Source organism: Bombus flavifrons, chromosome 1, assembly GCF_040668555.2.
Source record: "Bombus flavifrons isolate JBK064 chromosome 1, iyBomFlav1_principal, whole genome shotgun sequence".
Taxonomy (NCBI): domain Eukaryota; kingdom Metazoa; phylum Arthropoda; class Insecta; order Hymenoptera; family Apidae; genus Bombus; species Bombus flavifrons.
Window position 1 is genome coordinate 20715421 of NC_138442.1, and position 21472 is coordinate 20736892.

At 40.5% G+C, this 21472-nt stretch overlaps 1 protein-coding gene across 5 annotated transcripts; it reads left to right on the forward strand.

Annotated features, from left to right (window-relative positions):
- Positions 1 to 465: 465 nt before the first annotated feature.
- On the forward strand, positions 466 to 21383 carry LOC138183017 (zinc finger and BTB domain-containing protein 24). 5 transcript variants are annotated; one of them, XM_069119567.1, is made up of 7 exons: positions 466 to 498; positions 7801 to 8109; positions 12951 to 13094; positions 14542 to 14702; positions 15736 to 16023; positions 17043 to 17283; positions 18434 to 21383. In XM_069119567.1, exons 1-7 carry the CDS (start codon positions 481 to 483, stop codon positions 18677 to 18679), a joined length of 1407 nt encoding a protein of 468 aa, XP_068975668.1. In that variant the 5' UTR covers positions 466 to 480; the 3' UTR covers positions 18680 to 21383. The 5 variants fall into 5 exon arrangements, with proteins under 5 accessions (XP_068975668.1, XP_068975746.1, XP_068975824.1 ...); XM_069119645.1 differs by having other exon boundaries at positions 15736 to 16017; XM_069119723.1 differs by lacking the exon at positions 466 to 498 and adding an exon at positions 821 to 883.
- The last annotated feature ends 89 nt before the right edge of the window (positions 21384 to 21472 follow it).

The following is a 21472-nucleotide window of genomic DNA, read 5'->3' on the forward strand; positions in this document are numbered from 1 at the left end:
TTTATAAGATTTATAAGAGAAGGGTTGCTAATTATCACGATTATATATTTACAATATGGATTAAATCAGAATTCTATTTAAATTTTGGATATTATTTTTATATGCAAAGAAAATAAAAATATTCATCAATTTTTTACAGAAACTCGATGATTTCACTTTCTGAAGAATATTACTGTATATACATATATATATATATATATGATAATTGAAGCAAATGTCGCCATACTTTGGAAATTAATAAAAATAATTGAATTAACATCACTATAATTACGCTACAACGTCGATTGTATTTGATCTACATGAAGCACGAAGGAGATGATGGGGTAACACGGGAAGAAAAACTACAATTCTTTCCGGCGTAATTAAGGGTACCTATCTTTATAAAATTTCTCGATACACGATGCACCCTTAAACGAGGATAGCGCTGCAGACGGAATTTCTTTGAAATCAGCTCACATTCGCTGATTGGCGAGCTAGAAGATGGGGCTGGAGGCGCGTGTAAGTACGCATGACCGCGACCTCTCGCCATATTTAATTTTTCCCAAATTTTGCGAGTCGATGTCATAAAGAAAATCAAAAGAACAAAGATCATTCACGCGTGAATGATCAATCGAAGGGACTCGTATACAGTAGCGAGACGTCCTCGTTGAAGAATTCGAAGACATCGCGATGGAAGGAGCGCGGCGCAGGTCGCGTAACTCGCGTGCATCCAACCCCCGCGGATTTTTCCTCGCCCGCGCGCGATTTTATTCTGCGCATGGAAAGCAATTTTGCCCAATCATAAATAGGGCTATTGTGGGGGGATGGTGTATGCTGCTGGCGCATTTCATACATCCGAGTGTAATGGTAACCAGATAGAGGCGTCGCGCGGGGCTATCGGCCGGTTAGCATCGTAAATACTTACTACTTACTTCCGGTGAAAAATTTCGTCTCCCTTTACCTCCTTCTTTTTTCCCTCGTTCCGTTTCACCCCTATCTTTATCGCACCGTTATTTTTTTTTTAGTTTCCCATCTGTCTCTGTCTATCCCATGCCAGTTTTTTTCTTTCTCTCTCTCTCTCTCTCTCTCTTTCTTTTTTTTCTCTCTCTCTCTCTCTCTCCCTCTCGCGCGCGGTACTTTTTTTCTCGCGGCGTGGAAAGCTTACGTATGACGTACTCTGTGCACGGAACGGAAGTAACACGGCGTGATGCACGACACGTCGCACGCGCGCGCGCTCTCTCGTTTTCTCTCTCTCCTATGTGCGTGTATGTGTGCTGCGATAAATCGTGTTTGTGCGTGTAGCGTACACGACCGAGCGAGTGATCTGTGACGTCAGTGGTCCGATCGGTTGTCACCTGTCAAGTCAAGCTCGTATCCCTCGAAGTCTTACCTCGAAACTTTCTCACTCTCTCTCACGTATCCTTCTCTCACTCCGACGTAAGCCTTCTTGGCACTCCTCTCGTCTGCTCTTTTCCACCTACACACGCGCGCTTCCATCCCTAACCGCATCTCTATCTCTTGCCCTCTTACTTTTGCTCTCTCTTTTATCCCGTTGCACTCATACTAACCAGCCTCGTGCCGACCACGCAATCCGATCCATTTCCCTCCCCCTGCTGTCTCCCTCTGCTCCGCGAGAACCAGCATTAACCCCCTCTCTGCTTAACCCTCGCGGTTCCTCCCTCTCGCCCTGTCGTTTCTTCCGTCCACCCACCTTCTCCCCGTATTTGCTCCCCCTCCCCTCCTGCTCTCTCATCACTGTGCCAGCTTCCATCCTTGCCCACCCATTTTCTCTCACTCTTTTCAGTTGGTAGAACCAGTGGCGTAGCCAGCTGCGAGATTTCTCTCTTTGCTGCAAGAGAATCGTTTCCATTCGTCGTAAGATACATCTTGGCGAGACAGCCGATATCAGCCGATGTGACATTCATTCGTAACCGATATATATAGAAAAAAGGACCAGATAATAGCTGTACATCTAAAAGAGAAAAGCTACACGATATACTATTCGCGTATCTGGTATCTGTTTATTCGACGATTCGAGGTACATGGTCGTATTCCCTGGTATACTACTACCATACGTAAAAGAGTTGGCCAAAGGGAATGGAAAACGGAGCACGTACTCGAGCTACACCACTGGTCAGCTGCGTGTATCTATTCGTCCATCTCTTTCGAGCTTCGAAAGTGCTCTCTTACCGCGGCCTTCCCTTTCCCCGCTGTCCAGGCTGGTAGCAGCCACCCCCGCGCGCACGTTTCGCCCTTCCTGGTCGCCTCTCTGTCGGGCCGAAAAGCATCGCTTTGAAGCAGCGAGAGCGCGACTGGCACCCACACCGACTCTGCCCCCGCCCTCCCTTCCCACCCACTTGGCGTTGGTCGCCGGGCTTGCCACCCACCGATATACATCCCGCTCGCTCCGCTCGCCGCGACGACCGCAGACACAAAAACAATAACAAATCGATTCGCGAGGGCAATGGGAAGGGGTCAACGAGAGGTAGGACGACGAAGAAGAGAGGCAGGGGGAGGGAGATCGGGGTAGCTCTGTACGTATGTCTCTCTCTATCTCTTTGGCTTCTCCCTTCGTCCCACTCCCGTTCTCTTTCCCTCTCGTTCCCTCCCTCGTCCCTCTTTCTGGATATTGTATAGAGAACGTTATGCTAAAGTATGCATGCACGAGGGTCGGTCCAATGGTCAGGAATCTCGCGAGTTCGTTCTGCGGCAGCACGTATCCGGACGTATTTCTCCGTACCCCGTCCGTGCCTCGTGAGGGAGAGTCCGCGTGCACGTTACACTCGTGTACCGCCGGTACTGCGTAACTTCCGGTCGACCGGTAAACCTCCAAGGATCGGCTGTGCTTCTTCATACACATAGTAATAGAAAAGCTCGGGGTGAAGCGTGCCCAGGCAATGATTTACCGTAATGACGATCGGCCTGAATCGCGGTAGGCCACCGGACGGGCATCCGTAAGAAGGAATCTTTCATTATGGTTCATTGGTTGATCTTTTTTCAAATTTTTGTTTCTACTCGTTGCTCGATGTTGGATATTCGGTATATACACACGTAGCTTCCAGGATGTTCATTCGTTTCCTTGTCAGTTTAATCAGCTTGTTTGCTCGAGACTCAGCAAATCGTCTTTTCTCGTTCGTTTGGAGAATTGTTTCTTCTTCTTCTTCTTCTTCGTCTTATTATTATTATTATTGCTATATGTTGTTTCTTCTTTTTTGTTTCTCGTTTTTCCTTTTCCTTTTCTTCTTGTTATTAGTGTAAGATCGCTGTTATGCTAAAAGTTACATTTGCATGATGTGTATTATTTTTATGACACGATCGATATTAGCAATTGACATTAACGTTAGAAACGATAGCGATGTTCTTGATTTTTGATATTAACGATTTTTACTTAGCGTCCCGATGTCTCGATGTTTCTCGCTAGGATTTTGTTCCAGTTTAGTTGCTATTTAACAAAGTTTTATCTTCGAGCTTCTCGTTTTGTTTTTCTATTATGTAAATGGTAGCGTAGATCAGGGAAGCCGATCGTAAGAGACTTCTTTTTCTAACTGAAACACAATTTCAGTCGTTCGGTACGCGCAGTGTAGATCTACCGTTCAGAGAAGTTACACCGATTTCCACGACTTAATGTCGCGATACTCAAGATCGCAGTATTGTACTTTACATTAGCTTTCCTTCGCCGAGCCAAATATTTTTCCAAACAAATTCTTCGAATATTTCCGATGAAACAGCTTTCGACTCGAATTTATTTGCTTAATTCGTCTCGCGTCTTTATTAAATACTCTCCGCGGCAAAAATTTGTTAACCGAAATAATAATAATAATTATTATTATTATTCTTTACCACGTTTTCCAGTTTATTCGTCGAGATTCTCTTTGCTTTTAAATCCGACCAATTTCACGTGGACCATCATGGTGCCGTCATTTTACGCTGCAAACTAACGCGCTCGTTCCACCAAATTACGTCGGAAAAGCCTACAATACTATCGCGTTAACTATTCAAGAATCTCGCGTACGATCGTTTCGAATAACAATACAACTTTTTAATTCTCCTCTTTTGTCGCGAAATTCGTATTTATGTCAGTCGTATGACGCGATTCCGGTTGGAAAATTATTCTGGAAACATTATCCGTGAAAAGAAGCGGAAATTCAATAGATGTTAACTGAATAAAATATTTGTTTGCATTATTACTACTTGATTTATGAGATAATGCGCAGAATACCGCAAATGACGGCGACAAATAATATATTTCCTCGTTTCGCTACGTTCGTTACGTTCGTCGAAGCAGCCTGACGTGCGCACGGCGAATCGATAAATTGTTTAACAAATAACCCCATCTCCAAAGGATATTTTCACGTTATTTCTTTAATTCTCCCTTCCTTCTCGAATTTTCAAAATACCATTCACCCCCCATTACACGTTCCGTGTTTCGTTATGTTATGTTATGTCAGCGAGCAATTATTAATTCGAACGTGTAAAATTGTCTTGCTGGCATATCCGAGTGCGAGAGAGGAGCCGATCGATCGACTTATTAACGGAGATATTTGTCGCGTTATTTTTACGCGAATTCGCTCGATGGACGAACGACGAGAGGGGATAGACGAAGCACCGACGTAATCAGAAGTCCGCCGGTTGTTTTGGAAATTTTTTAACCGGAACGGTCATTAAAATGATTACTGTTTCCCCTGCACAGTTTCCGCGTAGCGACGAACGCGTGCACCAACTTTCGCAAATAATGAGTTTTGAACTCGTCCATCGCCGGATCTATTTATTAAACATTACAAAATGCGCTGCAATTAAGTGGCGCGCTTCAGACTACCTCATTCAAACTCCTATGCTCGAGTTCGTTCCGTTTACTTTTTCTTCTCTTTTCCTCCGTCGTTCTTTCGTTTTCTTTTTTTTTTCAAACATTTTCAGATAAAAATTAAAGACGGACTACGCGGATAAACAGTAAGTTAAACATCGCGCGATAAACAATTCCGCTTGACGATTAATCGTAAACGAAATCAAAGGAATATATAGCAACGGTTTCAAACCGGCAGGATCTTCCGTTTTCGTTTGGTAATTTTTCATATTTTTTTCAGCAGAATTTTCACGTTGCGCACGGTCGAACGCAATTTCATCTTTAACTTTGATCCTTGTCCCGTTTCACAGACGAATTCTGAAATTGCAAGCGTTTCCGCGTATCTCATTACGAAAATTTATCGTAATCCCCACACCCCACTTTGTCCCGATTCGTTCAAAAGCTCGTTCCCTCCGCGGATGAATATTATCTTCGTTAATTTATTAAGTATCACGTCGAAGGCACGACACGCGAAAGCAAACGTATTAATATGCGCGCGATAATTACGATACCATTGTGCGTAGCTTCGAGTTGTTCCCATCGGCTATCAATATCTTCCTGTGTTATCTCTATTTCTCTCCCCGTTTGCTTTCGTTCTTCTCCGTCACACGGTTCTCTTTTACTTGTCTTTCGCGAATTTCTTACGTTATAATTACGCTGGAAGAGTATTTCGATAAACTGTCTTCTGGTAGATATTCTCGGTTGGCAACTAAGTGATTGCGGGTTTTGGCATTAAATGGTATTGACAAAATCCGCAATCACTTAGTTGCCAACACAATACATCGGATCGATCAAACGTGTACGTCAGCCGGCGAAATTATTCGAGTAACTCGTTTCCAAAAATCTTTTACGAGTTTGTTGAGTCTATACGTAATACGAAAGTTTTTCAAATTTCTCTCGCGCGATAACGTTTCAGACGAATCTAAAATTTTACGTAGCAGCTGTAGGATATTTGGTATGTTTCAATTAATCGATTCCATCCATTGCGTTAACAATTCTCCACTATCTTCCACATTTATTATACAGGGTGGTTGGTAACTGGTGGTACAAGCGGAAAGGGGGTGATTCTACGCGAAAAAATGAGTCGAAAATATAGAATAAAAATTTTTCCTTTGAGGCTTTGTTTTCGAGAAAATCGACTTTGAATTTTCGCTCGGTACGCGTGCGGTACGTTATAACGGATCTCACTGTAGATCGTTGTTTCGATGGAAAAATTAAAAAAAAAAAAATTTGTATTCTATATTTTCGACTTCTTTTTTCGCGTAGAATCACCCCCTTCCCGCTTGTACCACCAGTTACCAACCACCCTGTATATCTTTAAGGTGGCATTCACAATGCATACTATACATTCTTTTTTATTAAATATACGTTCACAATAAATATCTTCCGGATTCGTTTCGAGGGCCAGCGACGTAATCTTGACAGTCTTATCTCGTTAGAGAAACAATGAAATTTCAAAACGTTACACGCGATACGTAGAACGCGTACATGAAAAATGTTCTACTCGTAAGCAGTCGAGTACTTTGGCTGTAAATTTCTATTAGTACGCGAGCCTCTCGAAGTTAAATCGATCAACTCCGTCTTTTACCTCAATCTCTCACCTGCGTAAGCGCGTCATTAATATTCGATTCTCAGAAAACAAATTACTTACGTCCTTGAGTTCGTCCATTACAAGAAGATGACGTACAAACAATAGGAAATTTCGAGACAAATTTCAAAAATCGCCTCTGCAGTGGCATCGCTTGCCTCTGCTTTTCCATTTCTAATCACCACGATTTATACATGGAGATTTAGTTAACCGAGAAATTTATAGGGTCGATTGTTCCGACGAGTTCAAATAAATTTCGTCCTTGGGATATTTCTCTGTTCTCTGCTCTTTAAAAGCTTCTCGTAGTCTTTCAAACGATGCCTAAACTATCGAGCCATCGCGAGACTTTATATTTTATTCAAGAACGTTCTATTTCAGGTAATGTCATCTATCGTTCAGCCGGCTCTGATTTCGACTAGCGAGAACGTTGCATAGACAGGAGCATAGGTAGTGGAAAGCAAACAAAAATGAATATCGTCTTTTCCATTAACCGTGTCTATTTCAAACTCCCCTTAATCAACTATCGGCGGAAGTTTCAAAATAGTCTATCCACCGTGATCGAATCAACCGATTCGTGGTGTTATTTAAGATCTTTTGTACCTCGATTTGGTATCACGATACCGAAGAGAGTGCGGGGCAAAAGTAGGATACCGTGGCCAAGTGTTCGTTGATCTGGTTAACAAGTACGCTGCGATACGGGGCGTACGAAGCGGCTCGCGAAAGTATCGCAATACTTTTACAAGCTTCTTACGCGTGTAAAAGATTTCGGAATCTCATTAGCTCCGTAACGAGACGCGACGATCGGGATTACGTTTCGATAAATCAAATTTGATAGAAATTTAGAAACATAAGAGAACAGAGGAGATATTTATAAAAACACACTATAGAAAGATATTTAATGGAAATACACGCTTCGTAAGAATAGTACAAATACCACGATGCTGGAGTTTAGTTCAATGTTCGTCATATCGATAAGCCACGTTATTTAGCGAGTCTATCTTTAGCGTTAGTTAATTAACGAGTTTAATTAAAACCACTGTTTGCGTGCTACGTGTTCGCCAAGCGTACGTTTGCAACAATCGTCTTGCAACTTCTACCCACGTTCCCCGATTTCTTTCGATATTTTATTATCACAGTGGCGATCTTCGTGAACCAACGTCGTCCAATGAAAATGTTCGTATAACGCGCGTGCCATACATCGATAAATAGATTTCTGTGACGAGTGTTGGAATGCTTTCGCGAGTCCGCTGTTCCTTCGCCACGCGGTTGCTACCACTTAACGTCGAATAAAATGATCGAGGATCAGTGGATCTATTTGTCTCGTGGCGATAAATACCAAGGTCCTGGAGAGATCGGTCGCACCGGTTAACGCGTTAATAATCGGTGCTTGCAGATGGAATATGGGATCTGGAGTTTTCACGCCGCGGGTGAACTTTGGGGTGACCCGCGTCTCGCCCGAAGGCACCCGATTCTACCATCAAGCGCGACACAGTTGCTGCCGAGGGCCGCGTTCGCCCTGAGCGGACTCCACCGACCGGACATGGTGCCGTTACCGTTGACCTCTGCCGGGCCGCCGTACGGACCTATGGAATTGGTGACGAAAAGGGACGGCGAACGAGTCGCGGAGGAGAACGAGGAGAAGGAAGAGAAACAGGACGACGACGAAGGGAACACCGATCGAGCCGACGAAAACGATAATCAGGTATAATTTAGGATTATAATTCTTTCTTTTTATTTGGTAGACTTTTTACAATCAATTCTCATTGAGAATTGTTGAGGTTGTTGGATGTATAAACAGAGAAACGCGTGGATAAATTGTAAAGTAGAAAATACAGGGTGGTTGGTAACTGGTGGTACAAGCGGAAAGGGGGTGATTCTACGCGAAAAAAGAAGTCGAAAATATAGAATAACAATTTTTCGTTTGAGGCTTTGTTTTCGAGAAAATCGACTTTGAACCTTCGCTCGGTACGCGTGCACTTTATCACGTCTCGTTATAACGGATCGTTGTCTCGATGGAAAAATTAAGAAAACAACATTTTTTATTCTATATTTTCGACTTCTTTTTTCGCGTAGAATCACCCCCTTTCCGCTTGTACCGCCAGTTACCAACCACCCTGTATATTTTAATACAGAAGTGTGAGTACAAGTAGGAATATAATTTGAGCTGGTCCCGATCCACACGCTAGCAGTGTTAACCTATAACTGAAAGCTCCGAAGCCATCGTCACCTGTCTACTGTCTATGGTCTGCCTTCGTCCCAGTCGATCGTCTGTACGCTGTCCATGGCTTCGGTGCTTGAGAAAAGTAAAAAGACCAAATGTAGTGTTTTCTTAGTAGAAGTGGTGACCACTTCGACAAGAATTATAAGTAAATTATTTTGGCGTGGTACCGTAACTTGGATTATAAGAGTTTATAGTACGTTTGGTTCTAGTTGAATCTAATGCTTCAATCTAAAGGGTAATGTCTTCTTAGTCTGCGGATCTGACCCGTCGTGTCAAGTAATTGGGTAACTAATGGGTTTTGGTTGTTGTTGACTCTTATGTTATATCTGAACTTCGATATTTCTTCTCTAACTGTAGGTATCTTAAGATCGCGATGTATTGTTTCGTTGGTAACGTACCAAGGTGCATCCATCGAGGATCTTCGAGTGGGATTATAATTTAACATTTATGTTTCTTCGAAAGTTCGGTACGCGGTAGGTGTCGTATCGTAGGAGGTTCGGAACGATGGACGTAAGTTGTAATACTGTAGGATCTTATATTACAATTAGTTTATTTACAATAAATGGATTAAACAGATGTCGATTAAACATGAAACGATGGTTGTTTAACGCGAACTAATCACAATAACGAATTATAATTAATGTTACGTCGGGCGACATTCTACCTAGACCAGGCCACACACCGCTGGCCAGACGGGAGCCAGATGTCCGGTCATCCTTACTGCGTACCCTCGATAGTCTTAAGGACCCATCGTAAATCTAAGGAATTTGCTAGCTAAGGTCCTTCAGACCGAACAAATATCGTTTTTCCAAATTATTTTCTAAAGACTATTGTCTACTACGGCTTGACAAGGGAAAGTTAGTTTTTCTCACGTACGATGCTTCCCACTAGCAACTTTCTATCGAGGGCGGCTAAGACCCTTCCTAGTCCACCAACCTTCGTTTATCCAATCAGAAGCAATGTATACTGCCCTCACTTTCCTGACCAAAAATGTCATGAACAAGTCCGATGGTCCCGTGCGCTAGACACACCCATCGCTAGCTTTCCTCCGACACAGCATCGTCACTGTAACTTACTTCTTCTACAACGCTAGAAAAGTCAACAAGTCATTAACGGGTTACTCTCCTTAAATCATTTACTCAACGTATACATACTCAACAGTGTATCTCATACGTGTTGGAAACGGTGTAACTTAAGTGTTGGAAATGAAAACCTTATAACCCTGTGAATCACAGTGTTATACTATCTTAACCTGCCCTATTATCTTAACGGAGATCAGGGGATCGATCAACTCGTGGTGTCGATTATTATAATCGTAACGGGAATTTACGACTCCCGTTGACGTGTTTCCTCGCGATTGCGTCTCCCCGCGATTGGTCGAAAATACAATTAAGACAACTAGATAGTTAATTTGCAACTCTCGTCGCCGCGGATCCAACGCTCTCTCGACAATGCTAATGTCACGTAGGAGACACAAGAAATGAAGAAACCAACCGCCGGTGATCTCGCGTCATAGTTCGAACGTTTGACGAATAAGGTGAAGAAATTGAACTTTGTATATGATAATAGAATTTATTATGCGAATCCAACAGAGTGACGGTTCAAAGTGTTACAACAGAATGATTCAAAGTGTTACAAGACACCTGGGGCGAGCGCTTATTTTGGAGGGTTTTAATACTGAGATTTAGTCCCTCTGGAGGGGTTGTCGTCTGGTGTGTCACATAAAATCTCAAGTCACAACTCAGATTATAAAGAAGCAAGAAGGTTGAGCCGAAATACAACTATTAACTTTCTTTTTATTACACTTTATTATGCACTTAATAGTCACAATTGAGTATACACTGAATTGACACGTATAAATTACGCTTTACTCTAACAACTTTGTATAAATTAAGTAGGCGACTGATCTAAGGATAGAAACCCGGTAAAGAGACGTTAACTGTTCGAAAGATGGAAAATCAGTAAAGTTTAGTGACGATGTTGTGGCTAGTGATGGGTGGGTCTAAGGACACGAAAAGAGCTGATCTGTTAAGGGCAAGTTTTCATTAGGAGAGTGAGGGAAATAGACTTCGCTGTCAATTGGCTCATTTTCTAAGTTGCTGGGTGAGGAAGGGTACTAACCGCTCTTGAGAGAAAGTTGCTAACGGAAGATACCGAAAATGAGAAAACTAACTTTCCCATATCTTCCGGTAGTAGACAAAAATGTAAAGAACACTCGAAATAGAAGATGCTTGTTTTTGGTCTGAAGGACCTTAACCATGAAAATGCAAAGACTTATGGTGGGTCCTTAAGAATATCGAGGGTATGCAGCAAGGATGTGTATATCAGAGGCGCCTATTCCGTTACTATTTGGTCATTGTTTCGATGACTGTGGCATGCAGGATGTTTAGCCTATCCTAATTACTGTTTCTGAGCGGGTGGCCTTCTTGAGCGTGTGACACTAACAATACTCTCTGGCACACTCTCTGGCTTCTCAACTCACACTGACTGTTAATTCGTTTTTGTCCCTTAGCAACCTCTTGTCTTTTGTCTTAGTCTCGTGTCTTTTGTCATAGCCCCACCACGCACATGTTCCGCAACCCCTCGTTTATAATTCGCCCGACACCCCCTACAGGCTCCTCGTCCTTGATACTACAATACTATAAACAGGTATTGATATATATAGCTGTATTCGTTCAACGATAATCGATGGATTATATTTTGTTGAAATTTGGTTGTACGGCAGATATGATGCGTGTAGGGCTTCGAAATCTCAAGTAACGTTTAGAATAATATAAGGTGGTTGGTGAAGGTATCCGCAAGAAATTCTCCTGATGTTCAACAAGAAAGTTTTATTAAACTATTCAACAGTCAACAATTTACGATCAACAATCAACAATCAATGATTAACAATCAAGTGTTAATAATCACGTATCTCGAATTGTGTTTGCTTCGCTATGACGCTGAACCTTTCGCACTTCGCAGCTCGGGGTACAATGAATCTTTTGTTCGAAACCAAACGAATTCTTTTCTTCGTTGCCCCTCGATATCCTCACTACGCGTGCGTTTATTAGAAGTCCGCGACGGTTGCCGCGTATGCATTCTTCCGAATATTCGGCGAAAGAACCGTAGGGATATCGGTGGTACCTTAGGCCTTACGCTTTGAAGGTATAGCGCTTTGTGTCGCGAAGCCGTTGGAAAGTTCCGTGGTCGAGTGCCGCCACAAATAGATAGAATTTGCAATATCGTAAGTAGATAGGAAAGATTTGCGTTATCAGATAGGTAGGTAAATGGCGAAGATTTATACTTGTTGTTTGGAATTTGGATGCAACGTATGACGGTTCAGAACCATAGTTGCATATAATTGTGGATATTACAGACTGGTAAATAGCTGAGATTCGGAGCAAATTGGAAAAATATGTTTACGTATGGATATAATATCCCATGGAATTTTTCTATCCTTTTGACGTATTGTGAGTTTATACAGGGTGGTTGATAACTGGTGGTACAAGCGGAAAGGAGGTGATTCTACGCGAAAAAAGAAGTCGAAAATATAGAATAACAATTCTTTTTTTAATTTTTCCATCGAGGCAACGATCTACAGTGAGATCCGTTATAACGTACCGCGCGCGTACCGAGCGAAAATTCAAAGTCGATTTTCTCGAAAACAAAGCCTCAAACGAAAAATTTTTATTTTATATTTTCGACTTCTTTTTTCGCGTAGAATCACCCTCTTTCCGCTTGTACCACCAGTTACCAACCACCCTGTATAATACCTTAAGACATATTTCGGGTGAACGATTCGTAACGTTTTAGGATTAGGAATATTATTAGGCACGTAGGTAAGCAAAGGAAAGAGCAATATAATCTAATTCTGTTCTCTATTCTGTTCCAAAGCTTCAAATTAGATTCGATGTCAGGCCATTAAATTTGCAGAGAGGACCTATTAGTGGTTCAGGTACTTGAAATACACCGCGAACAAAAGATTCCAATTTCTCTTCAGACAAACTATGTTTTTCCTTTGAGAAATGAAATCTTGTCCCTTCGTTGTGTATTTTCGCTAAGCAGCCTCTCGTGTAATTTCATTTTCCTTCGAAACACGTTCCAATTTTCGCGAACATTGCAATTACCGTTATCACGAGCACTAAGACTTCTCGCTATTCTGTTATTCCGAACGCTAAGACTTTCCGTTACTCCGTAGCTGTTGATTAAGCTACTTGGATCGTTAGCATAAAATCAGAAAACTTTGCAAAGGTACAGACAAAGTTTGCGCTAGAAACACGCGGCTGTTGTTTCGTTTCTAAATAACGCCAAATACATAAAGATTCTGTTTGATCCTGTAGACTAGCGTACCGAAAGAAAATGACGACAACGAAGACGCTGGAGACGAAAGCGACACCGGAAGTACGAACAGCTCGCATCGTTCGGCCAACAATAATTTATCCACGAAGCTGCTCGATCCCATGTCCTATCTGACTTTCGACAAGGTTTGTCTATTTAAAAATACGTATCTGAGAAATACTACGTACAAACTGCCCTTTTTAATTTACCCAAAACCGAATTAAATCTCAGTCGAGTTACTTACATTTACAATATCGAATTTTCATTTCTATATACATACATATTTCGTGTATTATAGAGGGTGATTGGTAACTGGTGGTACAAGCGGAAAGAGGGTGATTCTACACGAAAAAAGAAGTCGAAAATATAGAATAAAAATTTTTCGTTTGAGACTTTGTTTTCGAGAAAATCGACTTTGAATCGTCGCTCGGTACGCGTGCACTTTATCGCGTCTCGTTATAACGGATCTCACTGTAGATCGTTGTTTCGATGGAAAAATTAAAAAAAAAAATTGTTATTCTATATTTTCGACTTCTTTTTTCGCGTAGAATCACCCCCTTTCCGCTTGTACCACTAGTTTCCAACCACCCTGTATATTCTGTGTTTTACATATATATTTTACATCAAACATAGTCTCTGATATTTTACGTGTACGTATATGTGTACATTACGCGCGTTCTGTATTTTATAGCATCGATATCGTCGATGATGTTGGACGCATAAAATACAAAACACGAATTAAAGAATTTGAGAACGGAGTAAATGAAATTCTTGTAGATTGTCTATGATCCAATGCCACCGATTCGGTGTTGGTAGCCGATTAATACCTTACGCGTTAATACAGTCGAAATGTACGAAAAAGAAAAGCGTGTCCGTGGAAAAACCTGTATGTGCCAGCTCGTAGACGTAGAGAACACTCGACGTTTGCTCAAAAGCAAAGAAATTGTTGAGAATTGTGGATCTTTGAAGCCGAAATAATGTTATAGGAACACTACATTTACACTGAGGATTCATATTAAAATAGTAATATATTTATTTCATGGACGATTCCTTATATATTCATCGATACATACTTGCACTCGTCTCAGCACTTTCTTCCATACCCGACTGACTAGTTTACACTCATCTGTTTTCAAGACGCTGCGCACACACATACCTCCACACACCGACATTCACATACAAGTATCTCCACTACGCATTCAACCCAGTCCAGCACAGAAAATTACACGTATCTCAACAGAAATAATTAATCAACAACTAACAACAATTAATAATTAATCTATCGATACTTGTATTTCTCTCAATGAAAGCGATAGTGTGACATCATCTTCTAGCGTTATCGATAAATTATTTAGTTTTTCATTATCGCTACTATACACTACAGCACTCTGGTTGACGCGTAAAGCATTTGCCAACAAGAAGATCAAAGTTTCTGGATTTTGGCGCTCGCAGTGTTTTCTACAACCACTCTTCTCTTATTGTTCGAATCTTTATCCAAAGCATTACGTTATTACGTTACAACGTTATTACATATATTTAGCGAGTGGTTACGTGACTGAACAAAAGTAAAGGAGAGATTTGCTTTCGTAACAGGATGGAACGGTTACACCGGTTCTTAATGGCTGGGTCCTCGGCGCTTATACCGCCATGCTTGGAAGACTCTCAGCAGCGACCGCGGCTCTCGAAGCTACGGAAATCCCGAACATTCCGTCTGACAGCGACTCCGAGAGCGAGCATTCGTCTTACACCGAGAAGTATGCGTTCTTTTGGTTATCAGCCACTTTTGCCAAACTTCAGCTCGTCTTACACTTCACACCGTAACGTGCTTAACTCGTCTCGCCTAATGCGAGTCGAGCATTTAAATTCTTCCCTACCACGGTTCAGGTCGGATAAGACGATGGAAGAGAGACCGGGAAACGAAATTATATATATATATATATATATATATATATGTATTGTATGTATGTATGCGCATCGAGGCAAAGAGATGTTGAGCGCAAGGTTTTTATTTAACACGCTATGGAATCGATAAAACGAGACCAATGAATCTGTCCAGTCGGAGGGCGAATCTTCCTCCCTGCTCAACAATGCGAGCGCGTTTCTGATATTTCAAAAATTCAAAGATAAATGGCGTCGTAAATCAACAGCTTTGAAGGATATTGACCAGCGTTGAGTTACGACCGATCCGCGAACAACGATTACGAAATTTAAAAAATAAAAAGAAAGAAAAAAAAAAAGAAAGAATCTTTTTAATTCCGTAGTGCTCCTCGGGTGGAGCGACCTTGTTTTTTCACCAGTTTCCTGTACCGTGATTTATTCCTTTCTTTGCTTTCTCTCGTTGAAATAGCAAACTTAATCGAAGAATTTCACGTGGAAGTTTAAAGAGAAAGTTGTACCGATCGTTAGAAATTCTATGGAGTCTTAGGAAGAAATTAATAATTTCTTTGAATTTCCCTTCCATGCAACTTTATCAATTTCATCTGCAAATACTTTATTCTCTACCGTTCCTGTCTCGGCGTAGCTCTGGCTGTTGCCGTTATTATTATCTTTACGCTGCGAATATTTTCTGCAAATTCAAATCATTACGAATATAACGAAAGAAATTTTACTTTGGATATTTTATATATTTCTCCGCATTACGTTGTACCCTGTATATTTCTGTAGCTGCGTAAAGATCCGCAGTCTCGTAATTATATCAAGTCTACTTTTCCGTTACCTCGTTATTCGCTTGTTATTTTACACTCACCTTATTATTCAAAGAAACTGAAATTCACGATGGGCTTTCAGATCTCGAGGTAGCAGTCCGAACGTAAGCAACGCGCATCGCGGTTATTCCTGTGGTTCCTGTGACGTGGTCGCACCAACGAGGCCAGCTCTGCGAAAGCATATCGTCGATTGTCATCCACCGGTACCTAGCGCGGAAACTGGAGAAACGAAAAGTTGTCCGTCCTCGGGCTGTGACTTCACCACGAACAGCAGATGTGAGATGGAGACTCATGTAGCTGCACACGTGGCACAGGGTATGACGCCCACAGGGAAGAAGCGTACACTGGCTTTGCAACGCGTCAGGTATAGGTACTTAGCGCTTGCTTCGATTACTGTACTTATATCTCGTTGTTCTTCGTATTGTTCAAAGTAATCAGAGAATCGTAGGATCTGTAGGATGTTATGCGGGAGGACGATATTATTGGTAACGTTAAATGTTTGAATACGATATTACGAGTCGACGCTACGTATTTCAGAAATGAGAAATTCTCTAATTATTTTAGACAATAAGTACGTCGATTTAAACCGTCCATTCTATTGTACGTAAATTTATCGGCTCGTAACGAGAACAACATATTGTGTGTAACGCTGCGGCACTTTTAATTCATGCCCGATACATCTCAATTTCTGTAAGCGAAATATTTATTACATTACATAATTCTTACAAGTATCCGTGTAATTATATCACAGAAGTGCTACATCTAATGAAATTACGAAGGTTTTATAGAACCGCAAGCACAAGATATAAATAGTTTTGTATAATATCGTTTCCTCTGTATCGTGAATCTTCGCCGTCGTTAAGGTGAATTATGCTATTTTATTTTTAATAGTTACAAAAATTTGATTCGCGTGAAAAATAAAGTTGAAGGTCTTCGTGTATGTACATATATACAGGATGGTTGGTAACTGGTGGTACAAGCGAAAAAGGGGTGATTCTATGCGAAAAAAGAAGTCGAAAATATAGAATACAAATTTTTCGTTCGAGGCTTTGTTTTCGAGAAAATCGACTTTGAATTTTCGGTCGGTACGCGTGCACTTTATCGCGTCTCGTTATAACGGATCTCACCGTAGATCGTTGTCTCGATTGACGTTATTTTTTTAATTAAAAAAATTTTTAAATTTCTATTCTATATTTTTGACTTCTTTTATCCCGTAGAATCACCCCCTTTCCGCTTGTACCACCAATTACCAACCACCCTGTATATGAAAAGGTCGAGTATAGAATCGAAACGAAATTTATTGAAAAGACACCGTGTAATTTGTTTGCGTTTAACTTATCTTTCAGACGAGCTAAGTAGTTCCGACTTATTGTACCTTTGAATGTGCAGATATGAAAGGGAGGAGTATCGGTGCTCGTTATGCTCGTACGCGTGCACCATCGAGAAAGCGTTCCAGAGGCATTTGAGGGCACACGCGAAAGGCACGGCGCCGGAAACGAGGGTGAGCTGCGCTGTGTGCGGCGCGGACAGATCGTCGGAAGTAGATCTGAGCAGACACATGAGAAGGCATCGCGACGACCGATACTTTTGCTGCGACATTTGCATCTTTCGCACGGTACAGTTAAAAAAGGTAATATTTTCCCTCGGCACAAAAGAAAACTTCGTTATTGGGAACGTCGACGCGCATAGAATTCCAAAGCAACGACACAACGACAAGCGTAATCAATGAATTTGGATTGTTTGGAATTCTGGTCGAGTGAAAAGCTCGTATAATCCCTGGACGACCGTAAATTCTACGATACGCGTGCTAGTCTTTTGAATTTCGTAGAACGCTCGGGATACGCTCTACTTTCACCTGTAAATCAAGAGTTTCGTTCTATGTAAATACGTATATCGTACGAATCTACGTACGAGTTTTTCCAACGACTTTTCACTCATCCATGAATATATTTAAGACCAACGTACATATACAGTTACATTATAGTAACGAAAAGCTTCGATGAATAAGACACGTTGACGTCGAATTCAAGACGTCAATCTGTTATTGCCGTGGCGATGTAAAATGTAACATAATAATGTACATAACAGAATCGTAATTCTCGGCTGCAGCGTGCTTTTACACGTAATATTCGATACATATTAATATCGAGAAAAATGTACTGTATTAATTGTAGCTCGTTATAATTTCGCGTGTAAAGTTGTTTATCATACGTCGACATGATTTACATATTCCTATAAAGTTTCAAAGAGAATCGCTCTACGATATTAATTATTTGTTCGTAAATTAGAGTACATTATACTTTTATTAATATGTATAAGTCATTTATGAGAAGATAAAGCACGATCATTATCGATTGACATGGATCAGTTTGTTTTAGAATTCTATACGATATATTTCACATATATACTTTGAATTATACGTTATTTCATAAAGATATTTCCATATACAGTGACTACAAAAATGACTAGCATTTGCATATTAATTAATTAGACGAGACATTTTCTTAAATGTACATATATCGATTTATTAACAGAACGCGTTATGAAATATGTAGTATGAAAATGAAATTTAAAGTCTGATTAAAAAAAAAAAACAAACGATTCGTTGAAAAATAAGGATATATGCAAATACTTTCTACCATAAATACACCGTATGATCTTAATTTGTCCTCCCTCTTGTTACTCGTTCCTATAATCGTTCGTACGCCTACTCGGCTTCGTTTATCTCGTCTATTCTCTATTTGTAAACTCGAGAACAATGATCTTCTATCTTTGATCAGCTCATCCAACACCGACGAATGCACACGGGCGAGAAGCCACACCTTTGTCCACACTGTGCGTACCGAAGTGCACGCCGTGACAATCTGCGTAGCCACGTTAGACGAGTGCACAAGAAGGAGAATTTATATTGCGACACGTTCAGTCCACGCGGTATGCTGTTGACACCCACTGTCATCGGAAGGGACAGTCCTCTGGTGCAGAGCCCGGAATCCTCGCCGTCATCCAACTCGGAATCCACGAACTAGCGAAGCAAGACGCGGCAAGAAGCTTGAAGAGGAAGGTGGAAGTTGTGGCCGGGGATCGAGCGGTTCGTCGTTGTTTTACACGTCCTAACTTTGTCAATACTGCGACTTATAGATTTTAGAATCGCGGACGAGATTTTACATTGGCAACGAAGATCGTGTCATCGCTGTACGAGCTGCTTGGAAAATCGACATGTTTGATCGTTTTGAAGATGTTGTAAAATTATTAGGGTCGATGCTATCTTAAAAGTATATAAAAGGAGAATAGATAGTCTTGGAATGTATAATTTAATGAAATTGGATGATCGGCAAAGCGTGGAATTAATTTAGATTTATTTTTGAAATTTAGTTAAATTTAGGTGAAAGTGAACGATAGAGGAAATTACACGTACAAGGAGCTTTAAATTGCCGGTAATATTTGCAACGCGAGATTATGAATTTCAAGCGAGACTAGCGACGGTGAAAATAGTCAGAAGTTGTAACAGTAATTCTGAAAGGATTGCAACTCGGTTTTTAGCTCCACTATACGAATTATATGCCTACGATCCTGATAATAGACTACAATACGAAGTATACGAATAATAATAAAAAGACTCAACTAAGGAGAGTATGTGCAACTTCTGGCTAATCACGATCGACCTTGCCCTTAGTACGTAGGAATTATATAGAGAATTGCATGCGAACGTCGATAATTCAATCTAGTCTTTGAATTCTAACGTGATCTTATTATTAGCTGATTTAATTATCAAAGTCTCTTCGTTGATCAGAACGTTGATGAACGAAACTAAAGCTGCGCAATGGTGCTAGAGTCGTAGACTGGATTATAGAGGAAGACTGAAGTAGATGCTTTCACGGTGTGATATTCGTCCTTTGTTTCCCTTTACGCCGTGATTTAAATGTACTTGAATCAGCGATTATTAAGACTGCTGTCCTGATGGCCAAGAGATTCTCATATTGCAGATCGATACGTCTTACGATTAATTAATTAACGATTAGATAAACGATTAGGTAAAATTCGAAAAGAAAGAAACATGTAAATTTAGCGAAAACCAACTTTATATGTAATTAGACGAATTTCATGCGAAGATCATAGGTGAGAGACACGATAAGCGTGCCTTTGTTGATTTTCTAATTTTCATGTCGTTTTATCATTTTTCATATTTATGTCGAACGGAAGAATTTTAACGTGCCATAGCTGAGAATGAAAACAATCAGTTAGGTTCAAAGATGTAAGCTTTTTAAAATGAACTAATAGGTCGGTGAAGTTTTATGAAAGATATCGAGACAAGCGATATTTTAATATTATGATATAAAAACATTTCGAAGAGAATGGAAACCGACTTCTTTTTAAAACTGTTCTCTTGCAAAGAGTAGGAAACGTTACTTATCATCTTGCTCACCTATAGTCCTCGTACTCGAACGTGTAATTCACCGAATTAAATTTGTTATAGAAATTAAACGTATCGATAATACTTATATACGAAATCTCTGGTCTCTAGGAAAGGTGCTATTTTGCAAAGATAATTTTACCGTCGCGTCCTTCCATATTTAAGCTTCAACTATAATTATAATTGTCCAGCCGTCTAATTACGATCGTTGACGGTATCATTGACAATGATATACATTGTTATTCTTATTATTACATATTATTATTACACATGCTATTATTACTGTTTAGCGTAACACGAACGCGGTACTATTCTTACGGGGTAATGGAGATCGCAACGATATGTTACTATGTAATAGCGTGTATACGGTGTGTTCGTTAATTGAGGAAAGAGCAGTCCGTGGTAAATTTTATCGAATTTTTCATATAGATAACGATAAGTGACGTGAAAGTCTTCTGTTGGCGGTCGATGATATAATATACGTTCGCTTTAAATAACTTAGGTAAAAAGAGAAAAAAGCAAAAAACGAAGAAAAAATATGACAACAGCGTTGTTTAACTTTTTCTCACGTGTTAGATAAAAGAAAAAAAAAATAGCTAAGGAATCGTACAAGTGTGTGCATCGAGCACAGAGTGCAGGACTTTCCAACGAAACTACAATACGCAAGCAAACTTCTTATGTGTCTCAAGTATAACTCTTAAGTCGAAAGCTATAGTAGTTCGAAATGCAAACTATTAAACGATTGTCGTCTGTAATAAGCAAATTCACCGACGTTCTCCCGAGAGAGAACATCGGTTTTACTCTGTCCTCACTTGACGCCTATGGAAATTATTATTAAAATATTGCAAATTTTTTCTCTCTTTAGGATCGAACACCGTCCCCGAAATGAAACGATTCGATTTGTCTGTCGTGCATTTTCTGCGAGAAAAAAAAGAGCAGAGAAAAGGGGGAGGCGATAAGGCGAAGCCCAATATACATATAACATAAATGTGTGTCAATTTTTAATGTATCATAACTACGTTCTAGTCGATAACGGTTTTTATGGGGGGGAAGATAACAAGGCACGGGAAGAGGATCTATGCTCCTCGATGCGCAACGTTATGGCTGCGATTAGTACGCTACATTTTTTCTCGTCCGAGACGGCCATATTTTGCGTTTCGCAAAATAAGAAAAGAATGAATAAGAAGCGACTGAATTACGGCGGAGAAAAATTATTACGATCGATCGAATCGATAAAAGGAACGAGCATCCAATGATTTCCACTGTCAGAATTTGAAGTCGTCGATAAGCTCGAAGGAACGTTCGAAATTATTTCCACGAACCACTTTTTCAAACAACGAACCACCTAGCATTTTGAAAGTTGCTCGTATCGTTGCTTAAAATAATTAGCTCCGTTTGTTTGAATTTC

Coding starts and splice junctions, on each gene's coding strand:
- LOC138183017 (XM_069119567.1), top strand. Junction 16,024..17,042: donor TTGCAACGCGTCAGGTATAG/GTACTTAGCGCT, acceptor TTGAATGTGCAG/ATATGAAAGGGAGGAGTATC. Junction 17,284..18,433: donor GCACGGTACAGTTAAAAAAG/GTAATATTTTCC, acceptor ATCTTTGATCAG/CTCATCCAACACCGACGAAT.